We start from the raw sequence: 12,456 nt of genomic DNA, 5'->3' as shown, positions 1-12,456 counted from the left end.
TTATCTTCTTGATGTAGTTGATTTATGCAGCAGTGACATAGTGAAGTGTTGGTTATAAACTGTTTTTATTCAGTTACCAAATTATAATAGTAAATTAAGTTTTATAATTACACATTAAGGGGGTGGGAGAACCATTAGGGAGAGTATTAGTTAGGTTCCGCAGCAGAACTGCACATGGAAAAAAATGTCTTTTGAAATTATTTTTGAACACACACAACACAACATGTATTCATATTTAGATTCTGAAAATCTATGAAAAATATAGATTTAGATCTGAAAATTTATGAAAAATACAGGTTCTGCAGCAGAACCCTAGTGGCTTTATGGTTTTATTTTAAGCATTCGTCGTCTCTTGAGCGCGATCCTAATTGAGTTTTGTTTTTTTGTTCTGTTGTCAAGATGTATGTAATTGGTAATTGGGGAATTAGAATCTAAATGCCATATTTAACAATTTTTATTATTTGATTACTATAGATCCGGTTAAAAATATCGTGATATAATATTTTAATGTATGTTTAGATTGTGAAATATTAATTTTTTTAACGACAATAGCGTCGTGTATTATAATAACGTAGATTAATTATAATTTATTATAAAAAATTAATATAAATTACTAAATACATGAAAAATTATATGTTACTTCTTTTTCTATAATAATTACATCCGGACAATTGTATATTTGATGATAAATTTGAATTGTATTAATATAAAAATTGTAAAGGTATCAGAATTTAGTAGCTGAATAGTTTGTACAGAAATTTATGGGTTTTCAACCTTGACAGAAACTAAGCAATAATTATTTACATTTCCTTGGTTTGTACCTAAACACGTGAGTATTTTTTTTTTTCCTCACAAAAAAATAAATATATCCTGCACTGGAAAATTTCATTACATATACAAGGAAGGTTCGATGTCTTTCCTGCATTTTATCGGGTAAATTACGAGTATTTGTTGTAGTTTTCGAAATTATAATAATTATTTCTACGATTTCAATCCCCTTTATTAGGTAACTGTGGAATTTCGACACTATCGTCCAATAAAATTATTAAAATATCAGGGGTTTAGTCGCAACGAAATTTCTTGTGCTGTGCTAATAAAATATCTATGTTATTATTATTGACCTATTCATCCGATATATTCATATTAAAATTTCAAAATAATATTATTTTAACCACGAGGAAGAAGACTCCGATATTAAAATTTCTTCGTCTCCGAGACTACTTCATAACAGACAAAATAGTTCAACTATAAATATACATACACGAACTTGTATGTATATTCCATAGTTCCCCGTCTCTTCTACTCCGGCCGCTTTGCTCTCATTTAGGTACTAATTTCACTAACCAGATGCTTCCAATTATTTTTAGTTTTTTTTTTTTTGTTTTAATTTATGCAGTTTTTTACAATGCTCGTATATTTGTTCACTTTACCTGTTTGATTACTTCTGATTTGTAGCTTTAAATGTCTCTATATATGTTTATAATGATGTGAGAAAATTTATATAAAGTTGCGGAATGAGGATTACGAAATAACGACACTGACAGTAAAATATACTCCCTCCATCCCCTGAGTTACATGCATCGGGGACGGGCACGCGGCACGGACTTTAATGCTCCCCTGAGTTATATACATTGGGGGACGGGGACGCGGCACAGACTTTAATGCTCCCGTAAATTATAGTTCTATAACTTATTTTTAAGAATTTTCTTTTCAGTATAAAAGTTTGAATGTTATATTTTTATTCAGAAAAAGAAAATTTTAAAAATAAGTTATAGAACTATGTTTAATAAGAGCATTGAAGTGTGTGTCGAGCACTGAAAAAGAAACGTATAGAATTAAATGGGACACACACTGTGATTTATGCATTAAAGAACCCCAGGTGGTCATGTAATAGATGAAAAGCGGCAGAAATTAGTTATTAATTCGGAGATTATAATCCCGTCAAACAAACATGACCGTGAGTTAACTTAAGATTGACTATTTAACTTAAGCTCTGCTTATGAAAATTAAGAAAACTGGTGTTCTTTGGCAAATATGTCATAACTAAAATACGGAATTATTTTCGTTCAAATTTTCGTGCCTGTTTGGCAACAGGAAAGAAGTGCTTCTTTCCGCAATAAGTCAGCTTTTACTTTTCTTGACCCGTTTGTGTAAAAAGTCGAGAAGCACTTATAAAAAGTTAGAAATGATAGCTTTTCTTTGAGGACTTCTATTTTTTCCCCAAACACTTTAATCACTTATAAGTCTTAACTTGCTTCTTACTTCTGCTTCACTTTTTTTATTTTAAGCAAGAAACACTTATTTTAAACTCACCCAAACGGCCCTCATATTTATATAATTTCTTGAAATATTTAGGTAGTTTATATTCATTATTTAACAAAAATAAGTACTCCCTCCATCCCATTTTAAGTGTCATGTTTGACTTTTGAATGGTCAAATTGACCAAATTTTAACTGAGATTTACACATATAATATAATTTTTAAAAGTAAAAAAAATTATGTCACTATAAAGTGCATACAATATACTATAAAATGTAATTTTTAGTTTTTTAAAATAATAAATAATTTGTTCTTTATGCTTGGTCAAAAGTTGGTCAATTTGACCGTTGAAAGTCAAAACAGGACACTTAAAATAGGATGGAGGGAGTACTTATTTATTAAAAAGAAAAGATATCTATTGACTTATTTTCGAAAATAAGGACTTATTTCTTAAAAATAAGATGAGCACACCTTCATGTCTCGAGAAAAAATGTAAGGTCCTTACTCTGGATTATGGAAGGAGTTGTTTTGGAGAAGAATGAAAGTGTGTATGAGTATCAATTTTCATTCAGTTACAGGGTAAGGCTGGTTGCGGCATGGATCGACTAAATGGTCCTGCACGTCTCATGATAGTTTCGGATCTTGACCAGACAATGGTATTTTCTTTTTCTTTTTTTTGAGCTAATGTTCTTATGTTTTTCATATGATGTTAAATGAAACTTCAATGTTGCAGGTGGATCATAATGATCGTGAAAATGTCTCTCTTCTTCGGTTTAATGCCTTGTGGGAAGCTGAATATCGGCAGGATTCTTTGCTTGTATTTTCAAGTGGAAGGTCATTTGCAAGTTATGAACAGTTGTGTGCAAAAAAACCCATGTTAACACCAGACATAACTGTGATGTCTGTGGGAACTGAGATTGCGTATGGGGAGTCAATGGTACCAGATAATGAGTGGAAACAGTCATTGGATAAGAACTGGAACCGGGACATAGTAGTTGAGGAAACATCAAAATTTCCTGAGCTTACTCCTCAGGTATTGTGCTAAGAAATTCTATCTAGTTAGAGATACTTGATTTTGGATATTGCTCAAATAATTCTAGTTCTTTTGAGGATGTAGGTCCTGTTGGATTTTATCTTCATTTGATAGATTACATGCTCTTCTCTAAATCTGTTAATCCGTAATATCTTACAGTGGGAACAAAGTCAACGTCCTCACAAAGTTAGCTTTTTTCTGGAGAAAGATAAGGCCTTAAAAGTAATCAATGCTCTCACTGAGCGTCTGGAAGTGCGTGGGGTATGAATCAGTTCATGATTGATTCGCTTTTCAAGTTTCTTATAAGATATTAATAGCTTACAGATTTGACTGATTCCCTCTTATCTGTTTTATTATTGATCAGCTAGATGCTAAAACTATATATAGTGGAGGGGAAGCTTTAGATGTGCTGCCAAAAGGTGCTGGTAAAGGACAGGCTCTTTCATATTTGCTGAAAAAATTCGAAGTTAATGGAAATCGACCTAATAATACTCTTGTTTGTGGCGACTCTGGAAATGATGCTGAACTTTTCAGCGTTCCTGAAGTTTATGGAGTGATGGTTTGAGCCTCACACTAATCTTTTATGCATGAATTCTTGTTTAAGTCATTTAGATGGCATTTAAAAAAAAAAATTGCGCAAAACTGAAATTCTTGAAATCCAGGTCAGTAATGCAATGGAGGAGTTGTTGCAGTGGCGTGAAGAGAATGCTAAAAACAATCCAAAAATACTTCTTGCTACAGAGAGAGGTGCAGCTGGCATCATACAAGCCATTGGTAATTTTGGATTAGGCTCAAGCATATCTCCACGAGACAGAGTAGACCTTTCTGAATTTGGAAGCAAGACTTTATGTCCAGACCATGAGATAGTTATGTTTTACTTGTTTTACGAGAGATGGAGACGTGCTGAAGTAGAAAACACTGAGCAATCATTACACAAACTGAGATCTATTTGTGTATGTTTTCCTGTTAATATCTGTATATCTAGTGTAATCTCATGATATATGTTCCGGACATAGGGCATTCAGCTCTCACTATCTGGCATAATACTAACTGTTGCTATATTCTTCTCATTATATCAGCATTCAATGGCTATCTTTGTCCATCCATCTGGAGTTAAACGACCTCTTCAGCATAGTATAGATGAAATGGTCAAGATACATGGAGACAAGAAGGGAAAACGATTCTCAGTGTGGGTCGATCAGGTTTATTCATCTGAGATTGCTTTGAACACATGGTTGGTAAAGTTTTACAAGTGGGAGCTCTGTGGTAAGTTTAGCAATATAATTTGTTCCTTCCATTCTGCCCTTTGCTATAAAATCATTGGATTTGAAACTGAAATTGACGAGGATATATTCTTACTTATATCCAATATGCTGTTCCATTGGACTTGATGCTTGTCATGTTGATGCATTCTGTAATTATATAAGGGAACAGATTGGTACAATCCCAAATATAATATTAGAACAAAGAAAAATTGTGAAACTGGCATATATTAGATATTGTGTTTGTATTGGTAAAAGTTTTGTGATATTTAGCACAAAAATTAATATTGTGATATAATAATGGTAAATGCATATACAAGGTAAGCCTCTGATAGTTACTGGCTACACTGGTATGGAGTCTATGTAGTCAACACATATATTGGGGATTACTTTCCGAAAGGGGGACCCTATCTATACCCCTTGGTATTGGTGATCAATTTTATCATAGTAATCAAGCCTAAAGGTACCAAGAACATGTCTAACAATTCCGGAGTTGCCTTGAGAGTCAGTTTGCAAGTTGGAAGAAAGGGCTCTTACTTCCGGAGTTACCTTTGCCAACTTATAAAAGGGCTCTTAATGAAAGCTTAAGAACCTCTAAAAATGATCTGACCATCTGAACTCAACTGGCTTTGCAGGTGAGGAGAAGGAGAAATACTGCTGTTTGACAACAGTTCTTCTGAGCTCGAAGGTTACTAGATATTCTTCCTCTCAAAACTCATTTTCATGTTCATTATGTGGCACGAGTAAGTATTTGCTACTAGTACTAACCATTTTTAATTGTGAACGTTGAATAGACTGAAGAATCAGATGGGTTAATGTGGCTACACCTGCACCAGACGTGGCTGGAAGGGCAAGGAACGGAAGAATCATCAACATGGCTGTTATAGAGAACGAAACTCTGAGCTAATAATTGTATCTCCAGTATGTCTGTCCGAAATCTCCAGTCCAGCTTCTCAATAGGGTCTATTCAAGAGAATGAACATATGCTGATGGTAATTAATTAAGTTGATCTATATGGCAAATACCTCTTATAAGTCATTTAGTTGACTAATTTCAACAAGTAAAATTGGATATTGATTAAATATCTGCAGAGTGATTTGAAGTATGAATAAATTTATTTCCATTTGTTTTCAGTTTGTATGAACAAGACGTTCATAAATTAGCTTATTGCTAAAAGTATCTGTCATGTTAGTGCATGAGATTAATATATAGAAATCGTTAGTCCATTTTCTTAGATAAAAATGTATTTAAGCTAATAAATTAAATTATGGAATTGATGGTGTATATATGTAGATCATGCTCCTTAGCAGATAGTACAATGTATTCTTGTAATCTCAAGTAAATGAATAAAATTTTCCGGGCATGCATTCACATATCGAAACTTAAAATTACTTAAATATGGTCAATCCGTTATCTAAATAAATTAAAATTTGATAAATATTAATTTTTAAAATAACTAAGAGAAATTGTACAATAGAACGAGTACATATCAGCCAAAATTAAAACGGAGGCTCTAATTCGAATATCGGTTCTCCTTAAACTAGTTATAAACTAACAATCTCATCTCACTACTACAAAATGTTAAATCAGAGCACTAGGAAAAAAATTCATTCTATGGATTAATGACTACTTCATGCTAATTCTACTTATACAGATCTCAAATAAAAACCTGCCATCAAAGATATTAAAATTGCGAACAAATTTGGTCTTCCGTGAGCCCCAGCTGATAGTGTCCTGCACAAAACAACACGGAGATGGTAAGCGATTATTACAATCATACAAAAATTTAACATGGTACCATAATTCAGTTAAAACTGGAGCTTAGGAGTTCCCTAATATCGAAAATAATAGTAATAATGATAATAACTTTTCCCAATATTTGCAATTATAACTGATAGTAATAATTTGGACATAAGGCCTGCAAAAGATATATGATTCACTATGGTCCATCTGTCAACAACTTTACGTTTATGAATGAGGAGCAACTTAATACCCATCGCTTGGAACTACTTAAACTTGCGTTTATAGAAGAGTTAGCAACTTTACATTTTGGGAAGAGTGAGCAACAATAGCAATTAAATCATGTTTTTTTTTCTAATTTTCTTTATTTATTGAAGTGTATTATAGCGCAGTGACCAAAATCTAAAATGAGGGCAGAATATATTCTATTAGTGGAATTCTTACTTTGCCACTTCAGTTTTTGTTGAGAGTCCAAATCCAAAGGGGAAGAGGGGATCATAATTTGAATCTCCAATGTTCATAGGAAGTTGGTCAACAGTTTTAAACCAAGTTCTTGGCAGCTTTCCGGTGAATCCATAATCCCCAAAAAGAACATCAGTAACTCCTTGACCCTCACTGCCAGGTAACCAGGCTGCCACCAAGGCGTCAATGGTAGACATATATGGCTGTATTACAATGGGTCTCCCTGATATAAGAACGACAACACACTTGACTGCCCCACATACATTGTTAATCACATTTGGACCTGGATCTGCCATTGTGAGATTTTTGCTATCCCCAAAACTCTCGGTATATGGGTGCTCCCCAACAACGACAATAGCATAAGCGAAGTTACCAGACTTTACATCATCGCTATCAGGGTTCTCGAGGTAAACAACTTCGGTTCCTGGCAGAACTGCAGAACTTACGGCACTGCGAATAGTGGTTCCTGTTCATAATCAGAGACTCTGTCAAATAAACTTTCTGTACTCAAGACACGTTTTTTATATTAAAATAATTCAGAGATCGAGCACAGGGCATATCATCAATGTCAGCTTAAATTTTGGCGCACAGGACAGTTAAACTTTCTGTACTCGAGACAAGTTTTTTTATTAAAATAATTCAGAGATCGAGCACAGGGCATATTATCAATGTCAGCTTAAATTTTGGCGCACAGGACAGTTAATTATAGATACTGAATTGCTACATCTCAACAGGTACTTGTGATATTCACAGTTTCTAAAAACTGTTATTAGTAACCACTCACTCAGGAGCTTGTTCCAAGTGCCTCAGTCATACATAAAGACTCAAACTTTAGCAACAAACCAATAGTAAAAATGAGCGTACCAGCTGTGTTATTATTGCCACTGAAACCCTGCCAGTTGATTGTCCATCCACCGCACTGATAACCAAGATTATCAGCATGGCTACCGGCAACTAAAATCCTGGGAACGTACTTGGGAAGGGGCAACAATGGATCATCCGCACTCTTCCCGTTTTTCAGAAGCACAACTGATTTCCTTACGGCCTCCCTTGCTAAGTTTCTGTGTTCCTGTTTGTATAAGAGAACTGTTTATCAGTCCGGCTCTTGGTTTGCCATTTTCCAAATAGCTAATACTAGAGGTATTGACTAGTTAGGAATTATGAGAGAACGTGAAAATATAAGAGGACTGGCTGTGAACAAGCGTCTAAAAACAGGTATGAAATTTAGAATGACAAATGTTAGTCGGGGAGGAGCTTTACTGGCCTGTTTTCCGAGCTCATTGACTAGACTGAAATCAGCAAGAGGGTTCTCAAAGAGACCTGAGATGAACTTGACTTGTAAAATTCTCCCAACAGCATCATCAATACGGTCCATGGGAATATATTTGTTCTTGACCAGGTTAGTAAGATCATCAATGAATTCAGAAAACTTGACTGGGACCATTACCTGTGATAATATATATTAATTACTGTGGAGATTTAGTATGCATTTTCAAAAATCAGTTACATCAATGCAATGAAAAAATATTTCTAGCCTTTTTAAATCATCAATTGTAAATTTGTTGAAGAGAAACTAACCATATCAATGCCTGCAAGTATACTAGCCTCCACAGAGTAGGTGTAATTTGAATGGGGTGGTGAAGTAATCCTGTCGATACCCTCCCAATCAGAGATAACAAAGCCCTGACAATTATGCACAATAGTTACTGATATGTAATTCATGTTGCACATGCATAGAGATATCTTGGAAGCTGGAAGTCATTTATATGAATCTAAGCTCCACAAATTAGCAAATTTGAAAACAGAACTGAGACTAAAAACTAAAAATGATAGTAGTTTTTAAGATTACTTTGCTTCTAATCTAAATACTTGGTATGACTATATTGCAAACGTATAATGCAGCACAATCTCAAATTAAGAAATCTCTAATTTGAAGAATTTTTTAATTGTAAGTTGTAACTGTGAAATAAGTCGAAACATTTCTTTAAAGAAACAATTTCTTTACGACTTTTTTTGGTGGTAAAATAATACTAACACGATATTATTTATTATATTAAAGTTCTACAAGCACAGTATTTTACTAGCAAAATCTACCTTAAAATTAAGGGTATCCTTTAGAAACGTAGAAATTAGATCACGGTTGGAATGCATCTTCTTATTATTCCAGCTAGTGTATGAAACCATGACTGTTGAGACACCCTTAATGACAGAGTCATAATAGGGTGGCATGTGGATGCTTAGCAACCCATGCGTGTCAATCACAGTGTTGCTCTCGTTTATACCTTCGGTTGTCCCACCATCACCCACAAAGTGCTTTGCACAAGCCACAACATTATTCCTGCTTGATAGAGATAGGAGGTGAAACAAAGAAATTATCATCCGAGCGAACAATGACTTGTAACGGTATGCTATGGAGGACTACCTACTTTCCAGCAACATAAGGAACTCCCTTTCTGGTACCGTTTGGGATTTCGCCTTGCAAACCCAATATAATATCAGTCATTTCTTGAACAACCTTGGGATCTTCACTATAACTTTCATAACAACGACCCCATCTTGGGTCTCTGCAGACCTGCTCAAAGAGTTTACTTAAAAATTCATTCTAACCAAATAGCTCCTAGTAAGTAACTAGACGCATGAACAAATTGAACTTAAGCATGTTAGTACTTACTGCAATACAAGGAGCAAATGCATAAGGTATCCCCGTAGCTCTAACTTCAAGAGCAGTAGCAGCCCCAATTCTTCTCACAAGTTCAGGGTCCCTGGAACGCTACATTTCTAATTAACTTGGTATAAAAAGGCAACCTATATACATCAAACATATACCTGATTGGCTGATCATACATAATATAAAATTACCGAATACTGGGTTCTATTGTTATCAGGTGTGCCACTGCTACCTGTTTATATTCAATAACTTTATGACTCTTTCCAAGGCATTAGCATGGTCATCAAAACTATCAAGTCATATTTGTATAGTTATTCTTTAGGTTAATTTCCCGTTGTGGTGTCCGATCCCTTTCTCAAATTTAGTTAGAAGTACAGGTTGTCATACTCTTATCAATTTCATTTTATAAGAGGGGCACACTAAATTACAGGTTAATCCAGATTATAAAGAGTTAAAAAGAAAAAGGAAAGAAAAAGGATGTAGGATAAATCTGTCAACTGTCAAGCAGTGCAAATAAGAACTTATGACAACTTAACTACTTACTTAATCTGGAATATTTTCAAAGATATGAAGACCATATAAGAAGCATAAAAGCGTAATCATAAATCAAATCTACAAGATATTTTTAGCCATGAAAATGATAGCCCACTTGCCTTGTAGCTCCGAGCCCGACATTATGCGGAAAAATTGTTGCGTTAAAGACATTGTTGTTCCCATGAACAGCATCAATTCCATATATCATTGGGATACCAAGACGAGTGGCAAGTGACCCCTTTTGAAATCCATTCACCATGTTAACCCAATCTGTTGCAGTGGCTTGTGGAAGTGGCGAACTTCCCCCACCACTTAATAAACTACCTGAATGAAAGACAGGAGTTTATCAGCCTCATATGAATTTTAATCTATCTCTGTCTTCTAGCAATCAAGGAGATTATTTATCTTGGTTTAATTTATATATATAATCACAGCTCATGTTAAGAACCTTCCTTAATTCCTTGTAATCAGAAATAAACAACACAACCTCACTTTTCCATCCATCCAAATTCTCCATTTCATAATATTGATCAGAAACAGTTCCTAATAATCTCAGCAAACACGACAAATGTTCTAAAACAGTGTCTGTATTAAATATATCCAAGAGCTATTGAAACTAAAAAAACCTCATTACTAATGAGGGATTTAAAGTCATCAAATATAAGATAATCTTCCAATTCAGATATCTTTCTCCTGTCATGGACATTTATAAATGAATAACAAACAGGAGGATTCCTTTACCAATATGGTACTTCTGCATGATATCTGGAGTAGCTGCAATTCTATCAATCTGAACCATCTGCCCAATCTTCTCTTCCAAAGTCATTCTACTCAGAAGATCTTGCACTCTAATTGCCACCGGCTGACTTCGGTCTTTGTACTTCATGTATTCCCCCTCCTCCGCCATTCCAGTGCAGATACACCATAACATCAATAACCCAATCCATGTAATTGTAATCTGAATCATATTTACTGCAATGCACCACAAAATTCTATTAAGATTCCCGAATTTTCCACTAAAAGTATACAATTAACGATAAAATTTAAACAAAAGAATAATAAATTTTTTCTTCAAAATCAAATCTTAAAAGCCCCCAAGTCAGTCCCGTTTATAATTTAACACAATGCAAATCAGTTCCACTACTCATTCTTTTCAAATTCACCTTGTTCTGCCACAATCAAATTATGAGATGTAACAACATTACAGCCTAACAAAAAGTAAAAACATACATGAAACACAATTCTTGAACTCGAAAATCAAATCTTGAAGTTGAAGAACAACCCTTAAACCAGAAATAAATTAATAAAGCAGTAACAGAACATGTTCAAGAATCCCAAATCATATAATCTTGAAAAGCACAAAACTTTGAGCAAGAAAAAGCAAGAAGAGGATAAAGTTTACTACTTTAGCATTACTAACAATAATTCAGAGTAACTACAGCAAGCACAGTGTACTAAAAAGGGAAAAGAAGATGGCAAGATAAAGTGATAAAAAGAAAGCATTTGGGGTGCAAAGAAAACCCACCTTTGAGCAAAGATTCAAGAAGAATGAAAACCTTGAGTAACACTGCAGAGTGTGTTTTAATGTTATGTGGTGCAAGAAAAGGGGTGAGTGAAGAAAGTGAGAACGTGGGGGTTTAGAATAAAGTGTTGAAAAGGGTGAAACGGTCGGTCGGTGGGACTTGCTGGAAACGACAAATTAACAAAATCAGATGGGTGGTGAGAAAATCGTATTTTATTATTTTTGAAAAATGAAGATCGGAGGAACTTCGGATTTCGGATCGGAGGAATTTTTTTGAGAGAAAATTGTTGTAGAAGTTTTTATTAAAGTAAGTTTGCCCTGATATGAAAAATGGAAGTTTAGGCCCTCGCAATCGGCTAAACTTGTCGAGTCGAATATGATTTATGGAAATCATGACCCAAACAGTCAAGCACGGACTCATGAGTCATGACCAGTCTAGGTTGATCCAGCCCGACACGCGTAATCAATCTATTGTTTCTAATAAATAACCGTGAAGCTTGGAAATGAGCTTCTCAGCATTATTGAAAATAAAAATGTGTTTTCATTGTTTCAACACTGATGGCCAAAGCCTTCCTCTTGAGTTTTTTTAGGAGAAAAAACAAGTGAATGCAAGTGAAAGCAAATGTGCTTTCACTTACATCCCACTTTTGGAGTGAAAATATGCTATATCTGCATCCACTTTCACTTGTTTTCCTCCTTTTAAAAAACTCGGGAGCACGAACAGTAGTGAAAGTCATATAACTTTACTCCCCTTTCACTTGCTTTCCTCCCTAATTATAACTCGGGAGCAGAGCGAAAATCATGGAAGCGCTTATATTAGGCTGTGGGAAGCGGAAGAAAAAGGTTATCAAAGCATGTCTGAGTTTAACTCTGGATGAATATTTTAGAATAGATATTCAAATTGTGAGATTATAAGTTATATGGGTCCTGTTCCCTGACAACTGATTGTCAGGGAACATTTACACAACACACTGTG

At 34.5% G+C, this 12,456-nt stretch overlaps 2 protein-coding genes across 5 annotated transcripts; one reads left to right on the top strand and one right to left on the bottom strand.

Moving 5' to 3' along the window:
* Positions 1-1,186: 1,186 nt before the first annotated feature.
* On the top strand, positions 1,187-5,687 carry LOC108206327 (sucrose-phosphatase 1). 2 transcript variants are annotated; one of them, XM_017376587.2, is made up of 9 exons: positions 1,187-1,327; positions 2,832-2,915; positions 2,993-3,292; positions 3,452-3,553; positions 3,657-3,851; positions 3,955-4,245; positions 4,372-4,558; positions 5,190-5,242; positions 5,349-5,687. In XM_017376587.2, the coding sequence occupies exons 2-9, from the start codon at positions 2,856-2,858 to the stop codon at positions 5,439-5,441; spliced, it is 1,281 nt and encodes a 426-aa protein (XP_017232076.1). In that variant the 5' UTR covers positions 1,187-1,327; positions 2,832-2,855; the 3' UTR covers positions 5,442-5,687. The 2 variants fall into 2 exon arrangements, with proteins under 2 accessions (XP_017232076.1, XP_017232077.1); XM_017376588.2 differs by having other exon boundaries at positions 1,194-1,327; positions 2,838-2,915.
* A 277-nt stretch (positions 5,688-5,964) lies between these two features.
* On the bottom strand, positions 5,965-11,624 carry LOC108208744 (uncharacterized). 3 transcript variants are annotated; one of them, XM_017379270.2, is made up of 11 exons: positions 11,484-11,624; positions 10,700-10,930; positions 10,078-10,282; positions 9,428-9,518; positions 9,183-9,328; positions 8,851-9,094; positions 8,335-8,439; positions 8,021-8,203; positions 7,621-7,825; positions 6,739-7,222; positions 5,965-6,288 (listed from the first exon to the last, which is right to left on the bottom strand). In XM_017379270.2, exons 2-11 carry the CDS (start codon positions 10,923-10,925, stop codon positions 6,201-6,203), a joined length of 1,977 nt encoding a protein of 658 aa, XP_017234759.1. In that variant the 5' UTR covers positions 10,926-10,930; positions 11,484-11,624; the 3' UTR covers positions 5,965-6,200. The 3 variants fall into 3 exon arrangements, with proteins under 3 accessions (XP_017234759.1, XP_063943738.1, XP_017234760.1); XM_064087668.1 differs by lacking the exon at positions 11,484-11,624 and adding an exon at positions 11,379-11,400; XM_017379271.2 differs by lacking the exon at positions 11,484-11,624 and adding an exon at positions 11,189-11,327.
* Between the last annotated feature and the right edge of the window lie 832 nt (positions 11,625-12,456).

The sequence above is a fragment of the Daucus carota genome, chromosome 2 (assembly GCF_001625215.2).
Source record: "Daucus carota subsp. sativus chromosome 2, DH1 v3.0, whole genome shotgun sequence".
Lineage (NCBI taxonomy): Eukaryota > Viridiplantae > Streptophyta > Magnoliopsida > Apiales > Apiaceae > Daucus > Daucus carota.
This window is presented reverse-complemented; position numbering and strand designations above follow the sequence as displayed.

What these genes read in the sequence shown, in the direction of transcription:
- LOC108206327 (XM_017376587.2), top strand. Translation starts at nt 2,856, where the DNA reads ATGGATCGACTAAATGGTCCTGCACGTCTCATGATAGTTTCGGATCTT. An exon ending in CGGATCTTGACCAGACAATG is followed by an intron (nt 2,916 to 2,992) that starts GTATTTTCTTTT and finishes TCAATGTTGCAG; the next exon opens with GTGGATCATAATGATCGTGA. An exon ending in CAGTTCTTCTGAGCTCGAAG is followed by an intron (nt 5,243 to 5,348) that starts GTTACTAGATAT and finishes AACGTTGAATAG; the next exon opens with ACTGAAGAATCAGATGGGTT.
- LOC108208744 (XM_017379270.2), bottom strand. Translation starts at nt 10,925, where the DNA reads ATGATTCAGATTACAATTACATGGATTGGGTTATTGATGTTATGGTGT. An exon ending in GTTCCTTATGTTGCTGGAAA is followed by an intron (nt 9,095 to 9,182) that starts GTAGGTAGTCCT and finishes TCTATCAAGCAG; the next exon opens with GAATAATGTTGTGGCTTGTG. An exon ending in TCAATGAGCTCGGAAAACAG is followed by an intron (nt 7,826 to 8,020) that starts GCCAGTAAAGCT and finishes TTATACAAACAG; the next exon opens with GAACACAGAAACTTAGCAAG.